The 21310-nt window shown below is 41.3% G+C and overlaps 1 protein-coding gene across 3 annotated transcripts in view; it reads right to left on the bottom strand.

The window, feature by feature from the left end:
• The window catches only part of LOC111081968 (cingulin), a 101972-nt gene that overhangs the window by 67530 nt on the left and 13132 nt on the right, over window positions 1-21310 (bottom strand). For all 3 annotated transcript variants that reach the window (XM_041596333.1, XM_041596335.1, XM_041596334.1), the window contains exon 2: window positions 4190-7677. In XM_041596333.1, the coding sequence (XP_041452267.1) occupies window positions 4190-7677 (3488 nt within the window). The remainder of the gene's footprint in view (window positions 1-4189; window positions 7678-21310) is intronic.

The raw sequence follows: 21310 nt of genomic DNA, 5'->3' as shown, positions 1-21310 counted from the left end.
AACATGTGTTCGCTAATGGCCAAAAGACTAGGGAGACCTAAATTACGGCAGGGTCTGGGTCTGGCTTGTCGTTTTTTCTCAATTATTTACTTAGTTTTTGTTAAGCATTTTGTATACTCGAAGCAAACAATTGTTTGAATTGTGATTACAAGTTTTTAATGAATCTCTTGAAGTTGGAATTTCGTTTAATTCTTCACCAAAAACTTTATATTAAAATTGCTTTTGCCATGAATGGTTGTGTCCATTAATAAATCAATTAATCTGATAGACAATAAGAAGTTTTAAGGAATGGCAGTGGAATGATAAAGGGAATTACTTGTGAGGAATATTATTTATCAATTTTGTTAGTGAAAACTTTTGAAGAAAAGTAAAAAGCAGACTAAAATGACTTTCGTTAATAATTATTATAATATATAAAATTATTATAATACACATTTACTTATACACATACAGGAATAACCACACGGCAAACACAATTGGCATTTCTGTCGTTTTCAGAAGCGATAAGACTGTATAAGAATTGGCTGTATAAACACCAGAGCTCTAAAAGGTAATGGGTTGAATTTCGATGCAGGTATTTTGTTTATTAAGCCATCATAGCTGCGTCCTAAAAAATATGTGTCTGAACTTTGAATGAAATACTCTTACACTTAAATAAATATATTTATATAGTATACCAAAAAAATATCCGTTTTATTTAAATACAAAATAGCAGTGAAGGTAAAACCGCAATTCCTAATTACGAAAGTGATATAATTTCTTGACTGAGGCTATAATTAAAATCTCCGTAGTAAGATTCATGACGTAATGTTATACTTTGACTATAATCTCGTGAGTATGTTATCTCGCTGTAGAAATTAGGGGTTGTAATCAAATAACATCTAGAGCTACTTAATGTAAGAATCTCATTTGCTTAAAAGGAATTACTTGTTCTGTTATACAAATTGTAGACCTACTTTTAAGCAGGAGCATTCGCAAGTGAACTGTAATATTACACAAATATATTCCATTTATAATCGAGTATTACTTTCAAGCGGGAAACCTTCGCTTCACTTTAAACCCGATTCCCATTCTCAATATCACAGGATTCTCCCATTACGAGTAAGCATTTCATTCATTTACGTAATCCCCTGTGAATTGACAGTTGGATTTCAAAGCCCATAGATATACATATAAACACCAAGAGACACATTCAGATATATGTATATATGTATCTACATATTCACATACAGATTTACTCAACTTGAGCTTGGGTGTTTTTCACACAGTCGCGCCAGCCGGTTCCGTGACCCAAACAAAGCACACACTACAAGATACATTCACATTGCTCAGTTTGTTATTGCCGGCTCGACTCTGCTTGTCTCAGATGAGAAATATATATCTATATCTATATCTCTAGCTAATACATACATATAAGCACATTCGCACTTCAATTGGCTTGTGGCTGTGGCTTCTTGAAATCTTTGATGTTTGCTTAAAATTGAATGAAAATTCATGAGTAGGGTCGAACAAAAGCATCTTACAAATACAATTCCACGAATCGTGGCTTACCTCTGATTAAAATCTCTTATCTAATGAATTTATATTGTTGGTTGAGTCGTGTAGGGAAATACAATTGCAAAAAATGTTGATAACTTGAGAGAGAGGCTATGGGGGATTCTCCGCGGATTTTTAATTTGTGGTTTTTGTTTGCTGTCGCGGAAAATTTGTAATTGAAAATGTTTTGCATGTTAACTGAACTGCGAACTGAAAAATAACAGGAAAAAGACCCTAACAAAACAAAATAACAAACAAGGAAAAGATTAGATTTTAACACCGAAACTTTGGATACGCTTGCAAATTTATTCTATTGTAGATATTTAAAAATTGATACGATGCTGATACGACTAGCTTAGCTTACAATTCTAATGTTTCAAATATCTGCTAAAAAAAAATCCTGGGTACCCTCTGAAAGAGTATAAATATATGTTTAAAATTATAATTTGTTCTGCCTTCTAGAATATTTAACAATATGTTAGATTGTTGACTCTAACCCTCCCCCATTTACCTCTCTCTGTCTCTCTCACCCTCTCTCTGTAACCTAAAAGTCAAAGTGCTGAGGTATTAATTTCAATCCCTCCCTCCCGCTGTTTGCCTCATTTCAGAGTTAATTTGTATAATGTATGCACCTGAGGGGCCCGTACAGAAATTGTCATTTCAATGGCCGTTAGCGATTTGTGTGTGTTCACATGACAAAACAGCACGAAAAGCTGCGCATTATAGATACAATATATCTGCGAAATAAAGGTTGAAATTAAACCAACGCACATACACGCAGTGTTCACCTCTCGTTTGGCTTTAATTTTAACCAACTTTTAGCTCTACAATCATCAGACTTATCCATGGCTAAATGATGTTTAATACACACGACACGAGTACAATAAATTAAGTAACTTTAGCGTCTTTACCTCCACACCTTTCCCAGTTTGCTGCTCTTTCCACAACTTCCACAAATTGTACCCAAAGTTCATGAACTTTTTCGATGGCACTTTTGTTTACCGAGAAATGGGGGGCGTATGCCAATGCAGATTACCATCTAATTAAAGGCAATTCAGGGCAGGCCAATGTGGTTAATTTGTTTAACATTGATGTATATTCACACACACACACATACAGCAAATGACGTCACAGACTGTAAATTAACGAAACGTGTAGATGGAGCAAATTAATTTGCACCTTTCAAGAAAGTTTATAGAAAACAAAAAATGTTCTGAAGAGATTAAATAGTTCCTCTCTCTCTCTCTCTCGGTTTTGTATTCATTCCGCAATTATTTATTTATTCCCCCACTCATCATTCTTCATTTACTCGTAGTTTCAAATTCTACGAGTGTTCTCTGATGAATTATTAAAAGACTTTGCTGCAATTGTTATCTACTCGGAGAGCCCCCTAGCCACATGGCCCTGAACTCATTAAAAACTTGGACAAGATTGCCATGGAACAGGTACATGGTATGCTTGCGAGAGTGCAGTTGTGTGTGGATGGTATGGCCATTAACAAACATTCGATAGCCCTATCGAAAAAATATAAGTATGAATAAAAAAAGTGAAACACAAAGAGAACCAAAGAAATCCATCAAAAAAGGCAACGCCATTGATAAGAAGATTGATAAGTTTGGTATGCTGTTCGAAGTGATAAGAAACTGTGCAAAAGATATGCTGAAAACAAATAATAAAAAAAGAAGGCAAATGTGTCTTAGTAGGTCGAAGCTAGTGATAGCCTATGATTTTGAATTATTTTTTTATTAATTCCTCACTCATTATTATTCATTTATAAAGGAATATTTTTTTAAACTGCATCAAACTGTTTGCTGTTGGTTTTTGTATTCTCAGTAAATCTATCAAACTTGCAATTTCATTGAGCACTTTTCCTACATATATTTGTATACCTGTACTCAAAAAGAGTTAAGGGGTATATTAGATTTGTGATAAAAGTGGATATAAAGTTTATATATTGTTGATCAGCATCAATAGCCAAGTCTCTGTCTGTCCGTCTGTCCGCCCCCACAAAGGAAGAAAATCTGAGGCCGCCCAAATTTATATACTGACTGAGTACGGGTATAAAAGTAGAGTCGCGTCCAAAGAAGCGACTCACACGTTCCCTCTCGTTTGTTACTATTTCCTAATCTTCCAAGGAATATTACTGAAAAATATTTATTTTTCGCACCTCTCGATTGACGTATTGTTCCGAGTAGATCTCCACAATGAGCTATCTCTCAAATGCGCTCAACCATACAATTATGACACCATATTATTGTGTAAACGCCCATTTACCAAATGCAAAGAACATTTTCTCACAGATATCATATATTGATCTACAAACAATGCATTATGGGGAATCTTGAAAGGGAAACTGTCGCATAATTTATGGATCCATCTAATAATTGATAAGCATCGACACAAATATATTGGTCATATCATATCACATTATCAGGGGTGCCACAGAAATCTCTAGAGTAGTAGTACATTTCACATCATATCGTCAAGTCTCACATTATTGCTTACAGCTAACAGCCTGGAGAAATGTCGCTAAGAATATTACTCCATCAATATGGATTAGTCGCATCACGTCACTCCCGTTCTTTCTTTCCACTGCAAGCTCTCAACTCCCAAGAAAACCCCCCTAAAGATATAATTTCTTTGATCCACTTACCGATTGATAAGCGTCGACTGCAATCTCTTGGTCGGCGGCGATGTAGGTGACGTTGGGAACTTGGAGCTAGACCGTATGCCGACACCAGCGCCGTTGCCAACTGAGCCTTTATCCTGTGGCTGCCGCGTTGACGGGGGCGGTGATGGTGTGGCCGTCTTCGAGGTGGTGGCGGTGCTGCTGCTGCTGCTTCTCTTTACAACGAGGGGGTGTCGCGGGACGACCTTGGGGGTGGCCGAGGGCGAACGCCTGGCACTGACACTGGGACTGCCCCGCGGACTGGGCGTGGTGGCCTTGGACACAGAGTTCGAGGAGCCCTGAACGGGAGTGGAACCGGCGCCAGAGCCCTGGAGAGGCGTGGATCCACAGCCAGAGTTCTGGCCCCCCGCCATGGCAGCACGGGTGCTGGAAACTTTCGATTTCACATCATTATAGTTGGTTTTGATCAACGGCTTGTTGCTGGCGATCTTATTCATAACGGCATCCCATTTATTGGGCGTATGCGATTTGCGAGACGCGGGCGAGGCTTTGCCACTGCGCGGCGACTTGGAGCTGCGAGGGGTGCCCGATACGTTGGTGGATCTTGCGGTTGTTGTGGTCAGAGCTTTGCACGACTTGGGCGAGGCTATCGACGAACTGGAGGAGGTGGAGCCGCGGTATGTCTCGACGGTGCAGAGCGACGACAACGAGGCGTGTGGACGCGGCGACGCTGTGGGCTGAACTGAAAGACCCAACGATGATCGGCAGCATTCGCCACCGGCACTCGCTGGGCCGGCCGCCGTCGGCACGAAAGCTTCGTCGGTAAAGCTCTTCGTGCTCCCCCCATCGACGCTGCAGTACGAAGTTCGATTCGAAAGCGTTGTGGCCGCCGAAGAGGAAGAGAGACAGCTGCTGGGGGGTCGCTGCTGCTGCGGCTGCTGTTGCTGCTGCTGCGAATGACCTTGACCTGCCCCTCCTGTTCCCGATCCAGCCTTGCGCATTGTTTGTGTGGAGTCATCCGGCGACATATCCACATCCGGATCCACCTCCAGCTCCGGCTGCCGCATCTCCTCATCGCAACGATTCTCCACATCTGTGAAGATTCCCGAAGACTCCATGCACGAGTCCTCCATCTGGGGCACCGAGGCACTCGGCTGCATGGTGGGGCCATAGAGCTGACCATCGATCACTTGGGCCCGTCGATCGCCTCGCTGCAGCACATCGTCCGCATCGGATTCGGTGAAGAAATCAGAGTCCGTCATCGGGTCCTGGCGCCGCATGGGCGCCGCAGCTGGAGCTGCCGCCGGGATGGGTGGCGGAAAACTGGGCTGGCGGCTCACCCGCCCCAAATGTGGGCCATTGCTGGGGCTGTGGTCGGAGGCGCCACGCGAGGCTGGACGCGACATTTCACCATCGCCCTGGTAGCCCGTGTCCAGGCTGGTGACACTGGTGACGCTCGTGATGAAGCTGTTGCTGAGCTTCGACTGCCCCGCAGAGGGGCACACCTGCGGCGGCTGGGGGGCTGCCTCCACCTGCTTCACGATCTCCGTTTTGATCTCGATGGGATCCAGAGGCAGTTCCTCCGGGGAGGGCGTCTGCTCCATGCGCAACTGCTGCATGTTGGGGTGGTGCATCCGATGTCCGCCCGCCGCCAGCTGCAGCTCCATGTTGTGGATGTTATTGTTGTGCGGCGAGTCGAGGAACTCCTTCATTTGGTCGGGCGTCAGGATGCCCAGGCTCTCGTCCATGTCAAAGGAGCTCTGCTTCTTGAGGAGCTGCTGCTGCAGCTGCTGCAACTGCTGCTGGGAGGAGGAGAACGAGTTGTCCACCAGCTCGATGGAGCAGTCCAGCGTGGAGTCTGGCAGATCCAGGCCGAAGCTGTAGCGTGTGCGACTCCTCGACGCTGTCAAAGTGTTCTCTATCGTTCGGTGCCCTTCGGCCTCCGGGGTTCGCGTCGGGAGCATCATTTCGCTCTGTGCCTGCTTCAGCAGCGGCGACAGCAAGTGCACCGGCTGCGGCGTCTGCTGGCCCAGCCGCATCCCATGCGGCGTCGTTGTCGCCGACTGGGGCGAGAGGCACAGCAGCGTGTGCTGGCCCATGGAGCGGCGTACCATCTGAGCGGCATTCCTGTGCGGCGTGGCCTCCATGAACTCCCGCGTCAGATTCAGCAGCTGGATGTGTCGGGCCGGCGACTGGAGGCCACTGAGGTCGAGCAGGCGCTCCGTGTTCAGCGTGGAGTTCAGCGGCAGCTTCATGTTGGCCTTGTCCGGCGCCATCGGAGTCAACGTCACGTCCAGCGTGTCGTCCAGCTCGGTCTCCGATCTCCCTGTGGCGCCACCGCCCTTGCCACTGGCCACCACATCCAATCCCGACGGCATGGACATGTGCTCCAGCAGTGGCAGCTGGTCCATGCTCTTCGTCAGATTGCCTCCGTTGGCAATAAACTTCGTAACATCTCCCGGTGCATCGATGGTTCTGGTGAGGTTTCCCATTCCGGTCGAGTGGGATGCGATGGTTCTGGTCGAATCCCTTGGCTGGATCACCAACATAGTCCTGCCCAACATCGGTGAGCTGTTGATGGTGTGGGTGGCATTGGCTGCCACAGAATCTTGCGCCATCCCATGCATCGTTTTGCCGAATCCCGGCGAAAGACTCTGCGGCACAATCGTCAGGGTGGCATCTTTCGCTGGCATCCTCAGGGACGGTGATTCATGGGCTATGGGGGAGCCCAAGGAGCTCATCTTGGCCAAGCCCTTCATCACCTGATGGGCCTGATCCAGCATGGTCTTGGGTGTATCCTTTAAGATGCGCGTGGCATCTCTTGCCAGGAGCTGCGTGGCATTAGCATCGGGTGAGTCCATGTCCAAAGTTTCACCAAATCCCAGGCTGGAGATTCGTGTGCTCTCCAATCGCGTTCGGTTCAGATGTGGCGACATCTTCTTCTCCTCCTCCTCGTCACAGACGAAGGTCTCGGACCGCAGCAGGGGCATGGGTGTGCTGCTGGTCAGCTGCTGGCTGCTGACCATGGCCCGCTTCCCGCCCGGCATGGGCGTCACCGGCAATGAGCTCGTCATCGGCGATTGCTTGGGATTGCCTGCAGCTGGCGCTGTTGCTGGCGCTGGCGATTCCCCTGGAGAACTGCTCCGGATCATTCCATTATTGTTGCCAAAGTATTTCTTGAGCACTGTGGTGGTCCGCTTGCTGAGCAGGCTCACCGCATTGTTGATCCTCTCGCCACTGGCGCTCTTCTTGATGCTGCTGCCCAGATCCCTTAGCGGGCCTGTGGCGCCACTTGATGCCGTATAAGCGCTGGCAGGACGCGTCTTAGCCGCTGTCGGTGCCGATGCCGATGCCAGTGCTGGGGTGCGAAAGATCTGTGTGGCCTTCAGTGTGTTCCCAGTGCTCGTCGGCGGTCGTATGTGTGAGGTGGTGTTCGGTGCGAAGCCAAAGTTTCCCGGCTGTGGTATCCGGGTATGGCCATCCAGGCGGGGTATACGTGATGTGGCCGGATCCTGCAAGGACCATAAGAAAGGCAAAGAGAAATGTAATTAGGTTTGGAAAATCTCAAAGATTCTTAGAGCATGCAAATTATTCCAGCTGTCAGGGCAAACACTTTCCCCGTCTGTTTTTCTATCCCCAAAAAAAACGGATGACTTTGCGCATAAATTGCGTTGCTACACTGAGAGAAATTAGTGCTAAAACAAGAATAGAAACTGTATCGTAGTATATAGCCTAGGATTATATGGATATCCAGAGATCAAATGGATATCATAAGTGCCATTTGAAATCAGAAAATATCAGAATTTAATGGTCTCTGCTCGTGTCATCGATATGGCAAGATATCTGTTCGCTTATGAGAAATTTGTTAACCGAATTTACGTCTTTAATATGGCACAAAGAAACTGGCAATCAATCATTATATCAACTATATTGAAAGGACTTGTTTAGCTTCTGTTATCTTATTTCCTTTATATTCCATCATCATTTGTTCAGTGTAGTTATTCTTACTGGCGCCAGCCGGGTCCAGGCTTTCATCCTAGTACATCCTGCACGTGCTCAGACTTTTTGGCAGTAGCTGCCGTGTGGCCAAAGTAGTTCAGTGGGGCGTTTCCACTTGGCACCAGTTCAACGCACTTTCAGCCAGCGTCAGGGTGGGGTTTCTTTGCCCTTTTGGCTGATGTCATCGGACATTATGCAGCTCCATTTCACTTCGTTGTCTCTGCTGCAGGGTTGGTCCCGTCCCCTCCCTTAACCACTCCCCCAAAGCTAATTGCAGTTTAATCAAATCAGAAAAAAAAAAAGGAGTCAGCTATAGCAGCAGGAGTTTTATGGCACCATCGAGCTACTTATGGCAGTGGCAAGGGGTAGGAAAAGTAGAAAAGTGTCCTGGCTATAATGAAATTATAGCATCGAGGGGGATATAATCACAGAGATAGCTAATTATGCACGAACAGGAACAGGAGAGGAGTAAGGCCTGTCTGAGGGTGGATTCTTGTGGTTCGTAATAGATAAGTAATGATATTAGGGAATGGACGTTATATAAGGCTCTCAGTTCTCATTAAGGGATTTAGTTTCAGGCCGTGAATGTGACCTAATGTGGGGAGCAGTGTCGCATATATTCCAGGGGGAGGTCGGAGATATGTAATGGAATTTATTGGAAGTCCTCAACATTTCTCATCAAGGAATGTGAAACTGAAACTAAATCTAGCACTGAGATCTGTAGATTTTGGACCGGGAAATTTCAGAAGATGTTCCCATCTATTTCAGCTTTTTAATAAGAATTAATTTTACATTTACTTATTTCATCTATCTCGAAAGAAATATTTTCGAAGAAATAATTATTCCATTTAGATATTTCCATTTCCCTGCCTATCTCACCATCTCAACAATTTCTATCTCTTTGAAATATGTACATATATCCTCAATATCATCCTCACCATCAGCACCCAAAAAGTTCATTTAATGTGCTAAATGCTTGTCAAACAATCAAAGTTTCCCATCGTTTAGGCAGACACGAGAAAGTTTCTTCATCTCTTTAGACAATCTTTTGCTTTATTTTTTGTTGGCTTTTGGTTGCACATTCTAAATTTGCTACATGCCACAATATGAAATGTACTCGATGGCAGTTTACACAGAGCCCAGCCCGGACTTAATCGAAAATGCAATTTTGAGCAGACAAGTTAAACAAGCCAAGCCAAGCCAAGCCAAGAGCCAAGAGCGCTGCCATCGTCTCGAAGTTTCAGGCTCAGCAGCATGAATGGATGAAATGGCTGGGATATAGGGAACGGGCATGTGGATGCCACACCCAGCCCAGAATGTCCTTGAACTTTTTCGCGTGAAACTTTGTACAGCACCGGAGCCGAGACCCCAAACGCCATACCCCCAAAAGCGATTGTTATCAAGTGCAAAATGCACAAAAGTTTCCACCAAAGGCGTGTGGCACAAACTGTGTTCATTTCTCAGCCAGCTCCAATGCCACTGCTGCCACTCCACACTGGCCCGGCTGCCACTGGCGCTGGCACCATATGTGGCCATAATTATTGGAACATGACACGATAACTGCGGGGGATTGGGGGCAGCTGTTCGGGGAAATTAAATGTGGCCGATAAGAGCGTTGGGGGAATTTGCATTTAAGCCTTTTCCACACAGCCATATGAGTCGCTCCTGCTTGGGGTTGCGCAAAGGATAATAAAGTGAAATATTACTGATTAATCAATAAGTTATGGCGGCATTCCATATTGCACAATTTGTGGTGGAATTTGCGTGGAATTCGAGAAGTTTTCTCTGGAAATGTTTTCGGTTTTCTCTTAAAATTCAGATTAATTTATTTTTTAAATAGTTTTTTTTTTATAAATAACATCAATAAATTCCACTGAAAATGGTACAGTGGTTAACCCATAAGATACTCCTACTAAAACATAATATTCCATAAGTTCTTACGTTTTTTCAACTATTTTTCAATCCACTCAAAAAACTGTTTTAGAAAGTGTCCTGGAGAATATTAATTTTCTTACGAAAACTCTATAATTTCCCTTCCTTTAACTTCGTTCCATCTTTGCGTAATTTAATTTCCTTTTAAAAATATTGCACTTTCGATTATAAACAAAAGTCCAAGTGCCAATTGGTACACTGTATCCAATATTTGTCACAACAAAATATATATTTCGCGCCCGGGGACCGACAATCCGGAGCACAAACAACTACAAAAAAAGGGCGATACGCATCGATTGAAACACAAATAAATACTGTCACAACAAAGTGAAAGAAAGTAACCAAACGAATACAGCTGACTAAAGGGAAAGCCGGCACACAGAGAGCGAGGGTGGGTACAGCAGGATGTACTTGGGGAAGGATATACCACCACCCCTAGTACCAGTGGCACCACCGACAGCGACACCACCAGCTGCATGTAGGTTAAGCGCAAACGCATGTCCTTTGCCCATTGAAAAGTCCACGGAAGAACCGAGCAGAACACAACAGAACGGAAAGGAAAGGAACGGAACGGAACGAAGCAGAACGGAACCACAACGGAACTAAATAAAATTTTATCGATTTCCATATACAAGGATTTAATATATAGCCCATCCATAAAGCGGTAGCAGCGCCACCCGCTGTCACCATAGAATGTTACCATTTTTATACACTTTCAGAGGGTACTACGAATAAGAGCAGTTGTTTCCAAGAACTTCCCACTGTTGAAATACTCAGTAGCTTGGATATCATACTATTAAATGCCAGAGGAATGATCAGAGTATCTTCTTTAATTACAATCAGATGACTATATCAGATAGCTCCATTAAGAACAATATATCGGAAAGGGTATCTACAGCTTAAAACCCAAAAAGCAATTTTTGCTCTTGTTTTTATGGATATTAATAGCGTTTAACGAGTGGCAAGGGGCGCCACTTGAGGCCAGATTTGGCTTGAACAGTGCATAAAATGCAAAGACTGGCGACTTCTATATATACATACCCTTATGTATACTTATGTATACCCTTTGAGTGCGAGCTTGTGGCATGCATAATTTGCATTACCATAACCCCAGCAGCCCCGTCAATCAATAACGATTTTGTGGCGCACTCGAGGCTATGAAAAGGCAAGAAAAGAACGGGGAAAAAATAATGATGAAATGGTTTAACATTGATTGAATGATTTTCCTCATTTCTCAATCGCTTGGAAAAGGGAAAATGAGTGTATGGAGGGGCCTGCCTTTGGCGGATTTCTATTTGATATTCATATTGAAACTCAGACTTTCAATAAATAAAAGAGAGAATATTGCAGTTAAACCTAGTTATTGTTTGTAAAAGCGTACTAAGAAATGATTTCAAAGCGGATAAATTGAGACAAAAATACTTAAACCCTGAAACAAATTCAAATTTGCTTGATTTACGATACAAATACTCTTTCAACTTAAGTTTTAATCAAATTTCCTGCCTTTCCATAAATGTTCTACAAAATAAAGCACTTTGCCACATTTTCCATCAGTTTTGGGTATACAAACATTTTCATAGTGAATTTAACCAAACACTAGAAAATTTCTCTTAGATTTAAGGCTTAAACATATTGAAAAACAACACCAAAAAACCACTTGAAGTGCCAAAAGCACAGACCAGGCTCACATGGATGGCTTCCATAAACATATGCACATACATTACTCCAGCAGACATTCACCCTTTCGGTTTACGACAGACAGCAAGTGAAACTACCCCAATGACTTTTTACCATCCACCTACGTCCAGATCGAAACAGCTCAATCAACCTGCCTCCCGTCTTGTCTCCTCTTGTGCTGCTTCGACTGCAGTTCTTCCTGTTTTACCCTCTCGTATATATATTTTACAACGAAGGCTACAAACCATTTTCACAAGCCATTAGCTTGTATCCATCAGGGGCACTAAGCGGTTTATCTTACCAACAGCAAGACAGCAGAAAAAGGACGAGCAAGAGAGCTACAGTGAAGAGTTCCAACGAAAGGATGCCCGCTAGTCAGAATATTTGTTGGATACTTAAGCTGAAAATTACCAAATTAAATGGAGAAGAGATAGATTCAATGCCAAAGATCCTTCCACCATATCAAAAGCTTTAATCAGAATATTTCTACCTAACTTACCAACCAGCCTTTCACTCTTGTTCACAATATACTTTAAAGATACAACATTTCTAGATATTTTGCATTATTAATCGGTATTATGCATTTTTCAACTTCACTCTTTGAATATCGATGACGAAAATGCTGAAAAGACTCATAAAGACACTCATAAATTTAACAAAAAATAAGACTCTCGACCCTTGATGCGTACAAACGCCATGTTTGTCTATGATAAAATGCTGGAATTATGCGAGATTAAGGAATCATGGCAAGCTCCAGCTACTGAGTTTAAATATTTCTGCTATATATTCTTTAAGTTTTTAAATTCGCACTTCAAATATACACAAAAAATCCGTCAAATAATATAATTTTAAACCCAAGAACCTAGATTACTCTAATTACATTTAATTTTAATTTAAATTTTAACTGCACCAAGTTTTTGAACCTACAAACAATGCACCAATAAACGGGTTGTTTAGACCGAGCAGAACCACAATGGCCATTTAACAGTGTTTTCACATAACCGTTAAGCATGAGCGTTTTCGTTTTTATTTTTGGGTAAAAATTCGGAAGGCTAAAGTCAAAAAGTGGTGCATACTTTTAAGCGACGGACAAAAATTCGCAATTAGAATAATAGGATTCTCTGCATACTTTGCTGCGCAATAAAAAAGAGGATCATCCGGTGAACATTTTGCGCTGTGACAGACTGGTTTGGGTTGGTGGTGATGTCAATAAATATCCAAATTGTCTGGAAAAAATAAAATTTTTAATATCTTGCCAATGTGTGGACACAAGCTGTGACTCCTCCTAGAAAACCATTTGTTGTTCCGTATTTACTGAATTTTATTTTCCAACAGGCGACTGCAGGCGTGCGTAAAATTAAATCATTTTTATAGAGCCTACAGACAGATGGAGCATCGAAACCCGTCCCTTACCAGTCTTCTCCTTGCCCTGTCAGCCAGACAATTAATGTCCCAGTCGAGCTATATATATTCTGCAGTGGAGACTGTTGGGTTCTGTCCAGACTGGAGATTTAGTTAGAATCTAATTTATGTGCATCTTGACTAGTTCCAAGTGGCAGCAGTTAAGGGAGAGCACATGCTGAGATAGAGGAAATCTGTCTAGAAATAAATTGCATATCTGCAAAAGTAAAATGACAAAAATTATTGCTCACTTTTAGGCTTAGATTAAAAATTCCATCGAGGAAAACCCCTCGGCTATTCATTGACTAGGACCCCAAATAACAAAAAGGTGGATTTAAATCGGGGAAAAAAGGAAAAGAAAAAATCCCCCATTACCTCCATTGTTTTGCATAAAAAGCGCGTAAAAAAAATAAAGAAAAGTTCCTCAAGTGCCTTGTAGACGAGTTTCTTCTTATGATTGTTGTGTAGGCTTTTCCATTGTGTTTACAAGTCTAGAATTTACGATTCATTTAATGTTGTAATTAAGTTTTGACGACTAGGCTACATGTTTATGTGTGTGGCACGTGTGGCAAAGCGAATTGAAGCAGCTCAAAATCTGTCAAGACTTAAGAAATGTAAGCGGATTAAAGTGGGACTAGACTTGTGATGGAGCTAAGAGGATAACCAGATAATTAATGAACAAAAGATTTTGTCCCAAAAATATAAATGTAGAGAAATTCTGTACAGGAAGTCGAAGAGGAAGTTTAATTCTGCATTATTTTGTGGATAACTGTGTAAACTTTTCCCATTAAAGACTAAGAAGAACTCATTTTCTCGGCTTTCTTCATTTGAAATAGACATATTAACTGAGCGAAAACCTACATACTCGTTCAATAATTTCTTGCTTAAAAGCAACAGAAATTGTCTAAGAAATAAGCTATTTGGTATGTAAAATGCATTTGGGCATAATTTATTATGCTCCAGGGAAGACCAGGACCAACACCAAAAGCAAGAGCTCCCAAGACTTGCAGAGAAAGAACGACGACGACGTCGAGGACGAGGACGAGGACGAGAACGACATTTATCAAGTGTGCAACTCGAGAAAGGCAGAGATACGTGCACTATTCGTACATCTCTCTATTTTCTTTGGCACTGCAAAGGCAGTTTATGCAATTCACCAAAGACGACAAAGCAGAAGGATGTTCGAGGCTACACAAATTTAAAATGTAAATCGCTTGCTGCAACACAAGTTGTTATGCCCCACGGCATTTCTATAGAACAGCCATGCCCCAATCCAGATCCCCATTTTCATTTCATACACCATCAACATTTCTTTCTTCATTTTCGTCCCCAATCAATTTTGTAAATTGCATTTTCAATTGATTTGAAAGCATGTTGTTTCCCTGCCACCACACCGTGCCTCATCAAAACTCAACCTTGCACCTTGCTATGCATTTTGAATAAGATGAGAAATATTACCGGACTGCTACGAGGCAGCCACAGCAGCAGCAACAGCAGCGCCTCTGTTGGACAGGTGAAACATGGCGTATGCGCAATTTGTTGTGGTCAAAGAAAATGGCTTCAGTTAATGGAATTGCGGCCATGTGAACTGGAAACCAAACACAATCCACACTGCACATCCATCAAAGTCAGGACAACGTAAATTGCTATTGGTGGATGGTCTCCTTGCTATTATTAATGCGGAAACTCTAGAAGCCAATTTGACTACAGAAAATTCGCATATCATTTGGTAAAATTATAAATAATCACATGATTCCATCAAAATATTCCTTTTGCAATTTTTAAAGATTTTTTCTTTTTGAAAAAAGAGAAAACTCGACTATACATTGGGAACGTTCTAGAGATGTGCTATAGTCGAGCATTATTAGGGCGACTGCAGATTGTTTTTTTAAACATTTATTAGAATATCTTTAAGGAGTAGAGAGGGTTTATGAAACTAAAGAAATTAAACTCCAGCAGCTTTCAATTCATCAGGCCATTTATAAATAGATTCCATTAATCATAAATATTCCAGCAGCTTCAGGACGACTGAAATATGAAATTGGGTAAAATCCCTTCTTTTTAGCTTCAATAAACCCGTGAGATAACAACAAATCAGTAAACCCAGCCAATGGCCTCATTAAAAAGGGATTATTCTATAATCCTCTTTAATGGAAAATATTGAATTTTTCTTTCAATTTCCATGGGTTTAACACATAATTGAACAGAAACGAACACTTGAAAATTCCACAAATTTATGCACAATTGCAAATGGCATTTTCCTAGTTTGGAACGATTGTGAACTATAATGAAGCTGATGAACATTTTGTGGTCATGTCTATTGTCTTTACCAACATTTTGCGAGAGTTAGTTGTTGTTTCTATCGTTGGATGCTGCACTTAGGCCATTCTGAATGCGCTGTTTGTTGTTGCACATTGTTCAGTTTTAGTTTTCTGCGGTTTTTCTGAAATTGTCGTAATGCATTTACGGACACACACACCACATGTGAATGTGGCTCGAATGTGGTTTTGTCACTGGAAATGTTGTCTGTAAACAACTCTGTCGTCCCATCTCTCGCCCTTCACTTTGGTCTTTAAAAGAGCCACACTGTTCTGGTTGGAGATTTTCGTGTGGGTTTTAAGAACAGATGGAATTACAAACGGTCCGAAAATAGAGAAAAAAAATTACGGAGAAATCCTGAAGACAAAGGTTTAGGATAACCCTACAAAACTGTGGTCTGTCGCATATCTTATTGTTCGTCTAACATTCTATGACCGCGCCAGCCCTGACACTATTAGCCCCTATTCTAGCCCGTGACTCATACGCCATGTGGTCACGTTTTCCCCAAAGCTTTTCATTGCGCTTTCGCCATGTTGCTTTCGGAAAATGTTGCAGTTTTCTTATCCTTTTTTTTTTGGTGTTTCTCTGCCACTCGTTAGCCCTGTCTGGTGCCAAAATAAAATGACATTGTTTTCCATGCGCGCAAAACTCAAATCGTAAATCATTTTTCTTCCTTTTCCAAAGGTAAACAATGTCACATAAGAGCCACACATAAGAGACAGACAGAGATGGAGAGTCGGTGAGAGAGTGTAAGAGGGAGATGGAGATTGTAAAATCTACAACAAACGTTGATATATCTACTCAAATTCTTGCTGTTGTTGTCCCCCAAAAACTTTGACAGTTACATGCGCTGCACCATTGCAGAATGACAAACGAAAAAGGAACGAAAAATTAGGGACTAACTTTAAGGGTCGAAACAACAGATACCCTCTAGATTAAGCTGTTAGATATAGTTAAACAATTTGGGATTAACTTTCTCTATTTTCTCTTCTGGAGTAATGCTAGTAAGAAAAGTCTGTGCATAGAAGAGATCAAAGATCTCTTAATTAAGTCTTTATTCCCACAAGAATTTAATGCAACTTCTATAGACTCTTAGTCATTGCTGCAACATTCTATGCAGTAAACACATCTAACCAAAATGACAATACCCTCTGCAATGAGTTGAAAATTATTTCTCTTTTCGTTTTTTCCTCGTTTCTGAGTTTCTGGTACTTTCCCCCTAGATATATGTATGTGCGTGACAGTCAGAATGACGGCTGTGTGGGACCGTAGATGGCATGGAGGACGTTTTGGTGGAGAGGGGCGGTGGAGGATTTGGGTCAACTATCGACTGTCGTTTGAGCCCTTCCAACTGTCATCCACACACACACACACAACCGCCGTCAGGGGTTCAACGAAAAAAGAAAGAGAACCCAAAGCAAAAGTTGTGGAAAGTGTGACAGCAACTCATTGTAGATGGACATTTGCTGTGGGGGGGGAGGAAAACCCTCAAGCGCATTGAAATTTGATTTCAATTTCCATATGATTTTGATTTGAGGCAAAAAACTGTGTGGAGAAAAGCTGTAGAAATTATGCAAATGAGCAAGAGTTTTTCTCATTTTTTGCGGCCAACGAAAGTGGTTTTCCCCTTGGGTTCATGGTTAAATTATGAATGATTCATTGGCCACTGATTGCAATCATTTGGAAAACTAATATTTTGGGGTGGGGTGGGGCTAAATTTGTAGATTAAATTTAGCATTACTTTTAGCCAGGCCTGAATCCTAAACAATGTGGCAACCATTTAAAGCTGCTCCCCCAACTTTCACATAACTTTAAAGAAACTATCAGCGTCACTGTTTCTAACTTGAGCATGGAAAAATTCCAAAAAAAGAAATAAAGCCAAATAGTTTTCATTTTATGTTCAGTGCTCACGCCCCCCGCGCCGCCGCCCTGCAGTTGCTTTGATCTGATGTTTGTCTAACTTTGCAATTTGCCAACTGGACTGCAGTAAAAAATGGTAAATTCTGGTAGAGAAAAAAAGGCTTTCCTCTCTGTCAGCTCTCGGTTGCCGCATTGCAAATGCAGCGCACATAGTTTTCGCTTTGAACTTTTAGCTGGAGCAAAGTTTCTCTGCAATGCAATGCAAGTGCATCTTGACTTCTGACCTCTGGCAACATTTGCTGGATCTGCGGCAAACATTTATGTACCCTTATAATGGCCAAACATATTCTACCCTATCTGGATCTGAATTAATTGCATTACAATTCCAGCGTGCATCCGACGGAGAAACTTTCGGACAAGTTTACTCAACCGGCTACTCGTAAAGTTAATCAAAACCATTTCCATCTCATCCTCAAATTGCTTTTCCACAGATTTAACAACATATGTTTAAACGCATAAATAAGCACACATATTAAATTCTGTGCCTCGCGGCAATGCTAACAATTTTCCTTAATTTTTGTATACAGCAGACATCGCTCTGATGGTGGGATGAGATTTTATTTTACTAGAGAGAAACACATTTTCTTCCTTGGGCACAAGGTCAGAGTATTCAATTTGACACTATACACTCTGTAACTTAAGCAAATATGTAGATGGAGTAACAATTTGTTACTCTGTTCTTTCTTCTATAATATGTACAACGCGTTGTAGCTACAAGTGCTGGACACATCTCCGCCATCTTTTACCTTCCAGTCCTTCAAAGATGAGTCGGCATTTGCATAACGTATACATATGTATATAGTCAGGTTCGTGCTGACTTCTGGCGCCTTGCAGGTTTCATATAAGGTTCTAATATAAGCTCAGAATTGCAACTACACTTTGGATGCCCTTTTGTGTACACATTGAATCTCCAGATTCTGAAATGTTTGACGGTACATTTGTATCTCTACATTACATTTGGGGATATGAGATATCTTTGCGTTTGTCTTTGCAATCTACTGGCTCTCTCAGATACCGATCTCCGCCTTTCAAGATGTCCAAGCTCTAACCAGATGTTCAGTTAATTTAAAAAAATTAGTTTTCTTCCAGCAAGTCCCCTCCATGTAGGTTAGGATGACGTGCCTTCTCGTTAGGAATTTAGAAAAAAAATGTATCATTGGCTTCTAATAATTCTACTTTTAATTCTTTTATCTTAATATACATTTTCTTTACTGTATCCGTTATAATTTCTCAAAAATATTTTTTCGTTTGCTTTATATTGTTAACATTTTATTCTATCATGTTTAAATTTTTCATTAACATTACTCTTGCCAAAGAAACCAAATAAATGAAGCATTTGCATTACCGAAGATTTAATTCAATCTAAGGTGTATAGTTTAGTTTTGGCGTAAGTTACCTAATATGCTTGCAAACATCTATAGCTGTGTTTTCTACCAGAGAATAAATTTAAATTCTTATTGGATAGAACTAAATTTTCATCCATCGATCTGTGCATTTGAGAAGCGGATATCTTGTAGTCGAAACATCGACATTGTCATTAATTCCACTACTGCTGCACTCTATACCCATTCCATGCAGCCTGGGGCATATCATGGCGTACATAGTTCTCTGAAGGTCGGTAGATGTCTGTTTGTCTGTGGCTAAGTGCTGGGAACCGTGGCAGGATGTACGCCCTTCTAAGTGCACGCCCAAGCGTAGACATCATACCGCACAGCAGCAGCAGCAGCAGTCAAACGCTTTGTAAACCTTTTATCTTTCCACCTTCCTTTGGTCTGGTCTTTGTCTTTTGTCTTTGCTTTCCCCCAGCTCTTACTGGGGTCCTTTTCAATTATGCTGCTTGAATGAAGCCAAAGAACAAGGAACAAAAAAACGAGGACGAAGGTCGTTTCAGGGGCCCACAAATGTATGCTTCGTATTTGATGCTGGCTCAAATCGGTGTAGTCTTTTTATACGATTTTAGCTGACTCTTTAATGCGAATGGGGTTATTATTGTTTATCGTTATTGTTTAAAATATTCAAAAGAGTGAAATGTCCATTCTTCCATTTTTTAATTGAATTTTCATTTTAAAAGATTATAGCTCTAAGGATAATAGTTCTAGGCGACACCAAATTTTGTCAGCTCGTAAGTGCTTTAAACTATTATAAAAAAAATTTATTTATCAAATAAAAGTCTTCAAGCAAAAGATGAATACATAAAGAATTTTGAGTTGAATTTTCATCTCCCCTCGTTCGAGACATATCAGTATTTCCTAAGTTCGAATATTTTCCCCTCTTTGCATTCCATATATTTCCCAATAATAACATATTTCTGGGCATCGACCCTTCCTTAATGGGAAACCCCTCTATATTGCCGATATTGGCAGTTACATTTTCAAAACTCTTACCATTCATCTTTTACTTTATTCATGAATAAACCAGTATAGCTCACACTCATGCAAGGGCATGCAAATTAAGCATTCATTTCAGCTGATGTCATACGAAAATCGCCCAGAACTCCACACAGAGTTGACTAACCTCAAATGTTCTACATTTTTGCCTAACCCTCCACGCCTGCCGCCAACCCAACTTCTGTCCCCATCCCCTTTTCTTCCTTATACAATTTGCGACCAAAGACTATTAAATGCACCCAAGTCGTAGCAGCACCTCAGGTGTGTGGCGCATTCGCACACACAAATTATGAGCATTTGTTGTGGCGTTCAACGGGTCGTATGAAATGTGATGTTGCGCAAGGAAGAAGAAGAAGAAGGAGGAGGTGCAAGAGGATGAGAAGAAGAAGCGGAAACACGTGAGCGTCACCTGGCGTGCAAGTCATTAAGTGAGCTTGTTTTGTGTGCTGATTTTGTATACCCTGTAATTGTAGAGCTCAGGGGTGTATCACAGCCAGGGCAGGCAGAATGAAGCGTGAATAAACACTATAAATATAGAATAATGAAATGAATCTGTATATATATTGTATCTACATATATTCCATCTATAAGAACATAAATCAATACTTATCACAATTTTATAAATATTATCCTATGCTCTTACTGTGCTCTTATTTCCAACCCTAAAACACTGTTCCGCTTTGATCTGAATTACTATTTACTTTCGTTTATTTATAAGATTGGTCACCATAATTTCAAAGATACAGAACTATAGAATATATCTATAGTCATATATATCAATCATAGCCATTAGATATGTAAGTATAGCAATCAAAAGAAAGAAAGTAAGTCCTTATTACGATAAATGAAAAACTAAGTTATGTTCTTTCCCTAACTAGAACAATATTTTACCTAGTTCCCAAGTGGCGGGTATCATTTAGTCTATAGAGCTATCCCTTTTTTCTTTTGTTGTCAGGAAAGAGTCCATAAAAGTGCTGGAGCTCAGCACACATAATTATAATGAGCATTAAAACGGACGCCTGTGGCCTAAGCCCAGAGTTTTCTTCTGGCCTCAAACGCTCCCTTAATACCCCCTTAATACACGCCCCAGCCACATACTCCTGAGTGATTTATGGCGCAACTGGTGAGAAATTTTCTAGAAGACAATATTTAAGTCTGAGACCTCTAGTGAAGGAAAGCTGGGAATACTAAACAGTTTAAGCACTTGCAAGGGAAAGCGCCCAAAAATCCTCAGAGTATGCTTTCTTGCTTTAATCTTTCAGGACTACAGTTTCCTTTAACACTCTTCTATTGTCATTAGCCTTGCAAGATATCCACAAATCAAGCAAATGTATCTTATACTACATGCAAACATACATATATGTTTGTATAGGAATAATAAACTATATCTGAAAACCATTTCAAGCTGAACGTATATTTATATTATATATTTATTATACATATTCAACTCACTGTCAATCACTGCTTTTCCAACCGAATATTTTGTATAATCTCATTAATGTTTATTCAT

This window comes from Drosophila obscura, unplaced genomic scaffold (assembly GCF_018151105.1).
Source record: "Drosophila obscura isolate BZ-5 IFL unplaced genomic scaffold, ASM1815110v1 contig_14, whole genome shotgun sequence".
In the NCBI taxonomy this organism is placed as follows: domain Eukaryota; kingdom Metazoa; phylum Arthropoda; class Insecta; order Diptera; family Drosophilidae; genus Drosophila; species Drosophila obscura.
This window is presented reverse-complemented; position numbering and strand designations above follow the sequence as displayed.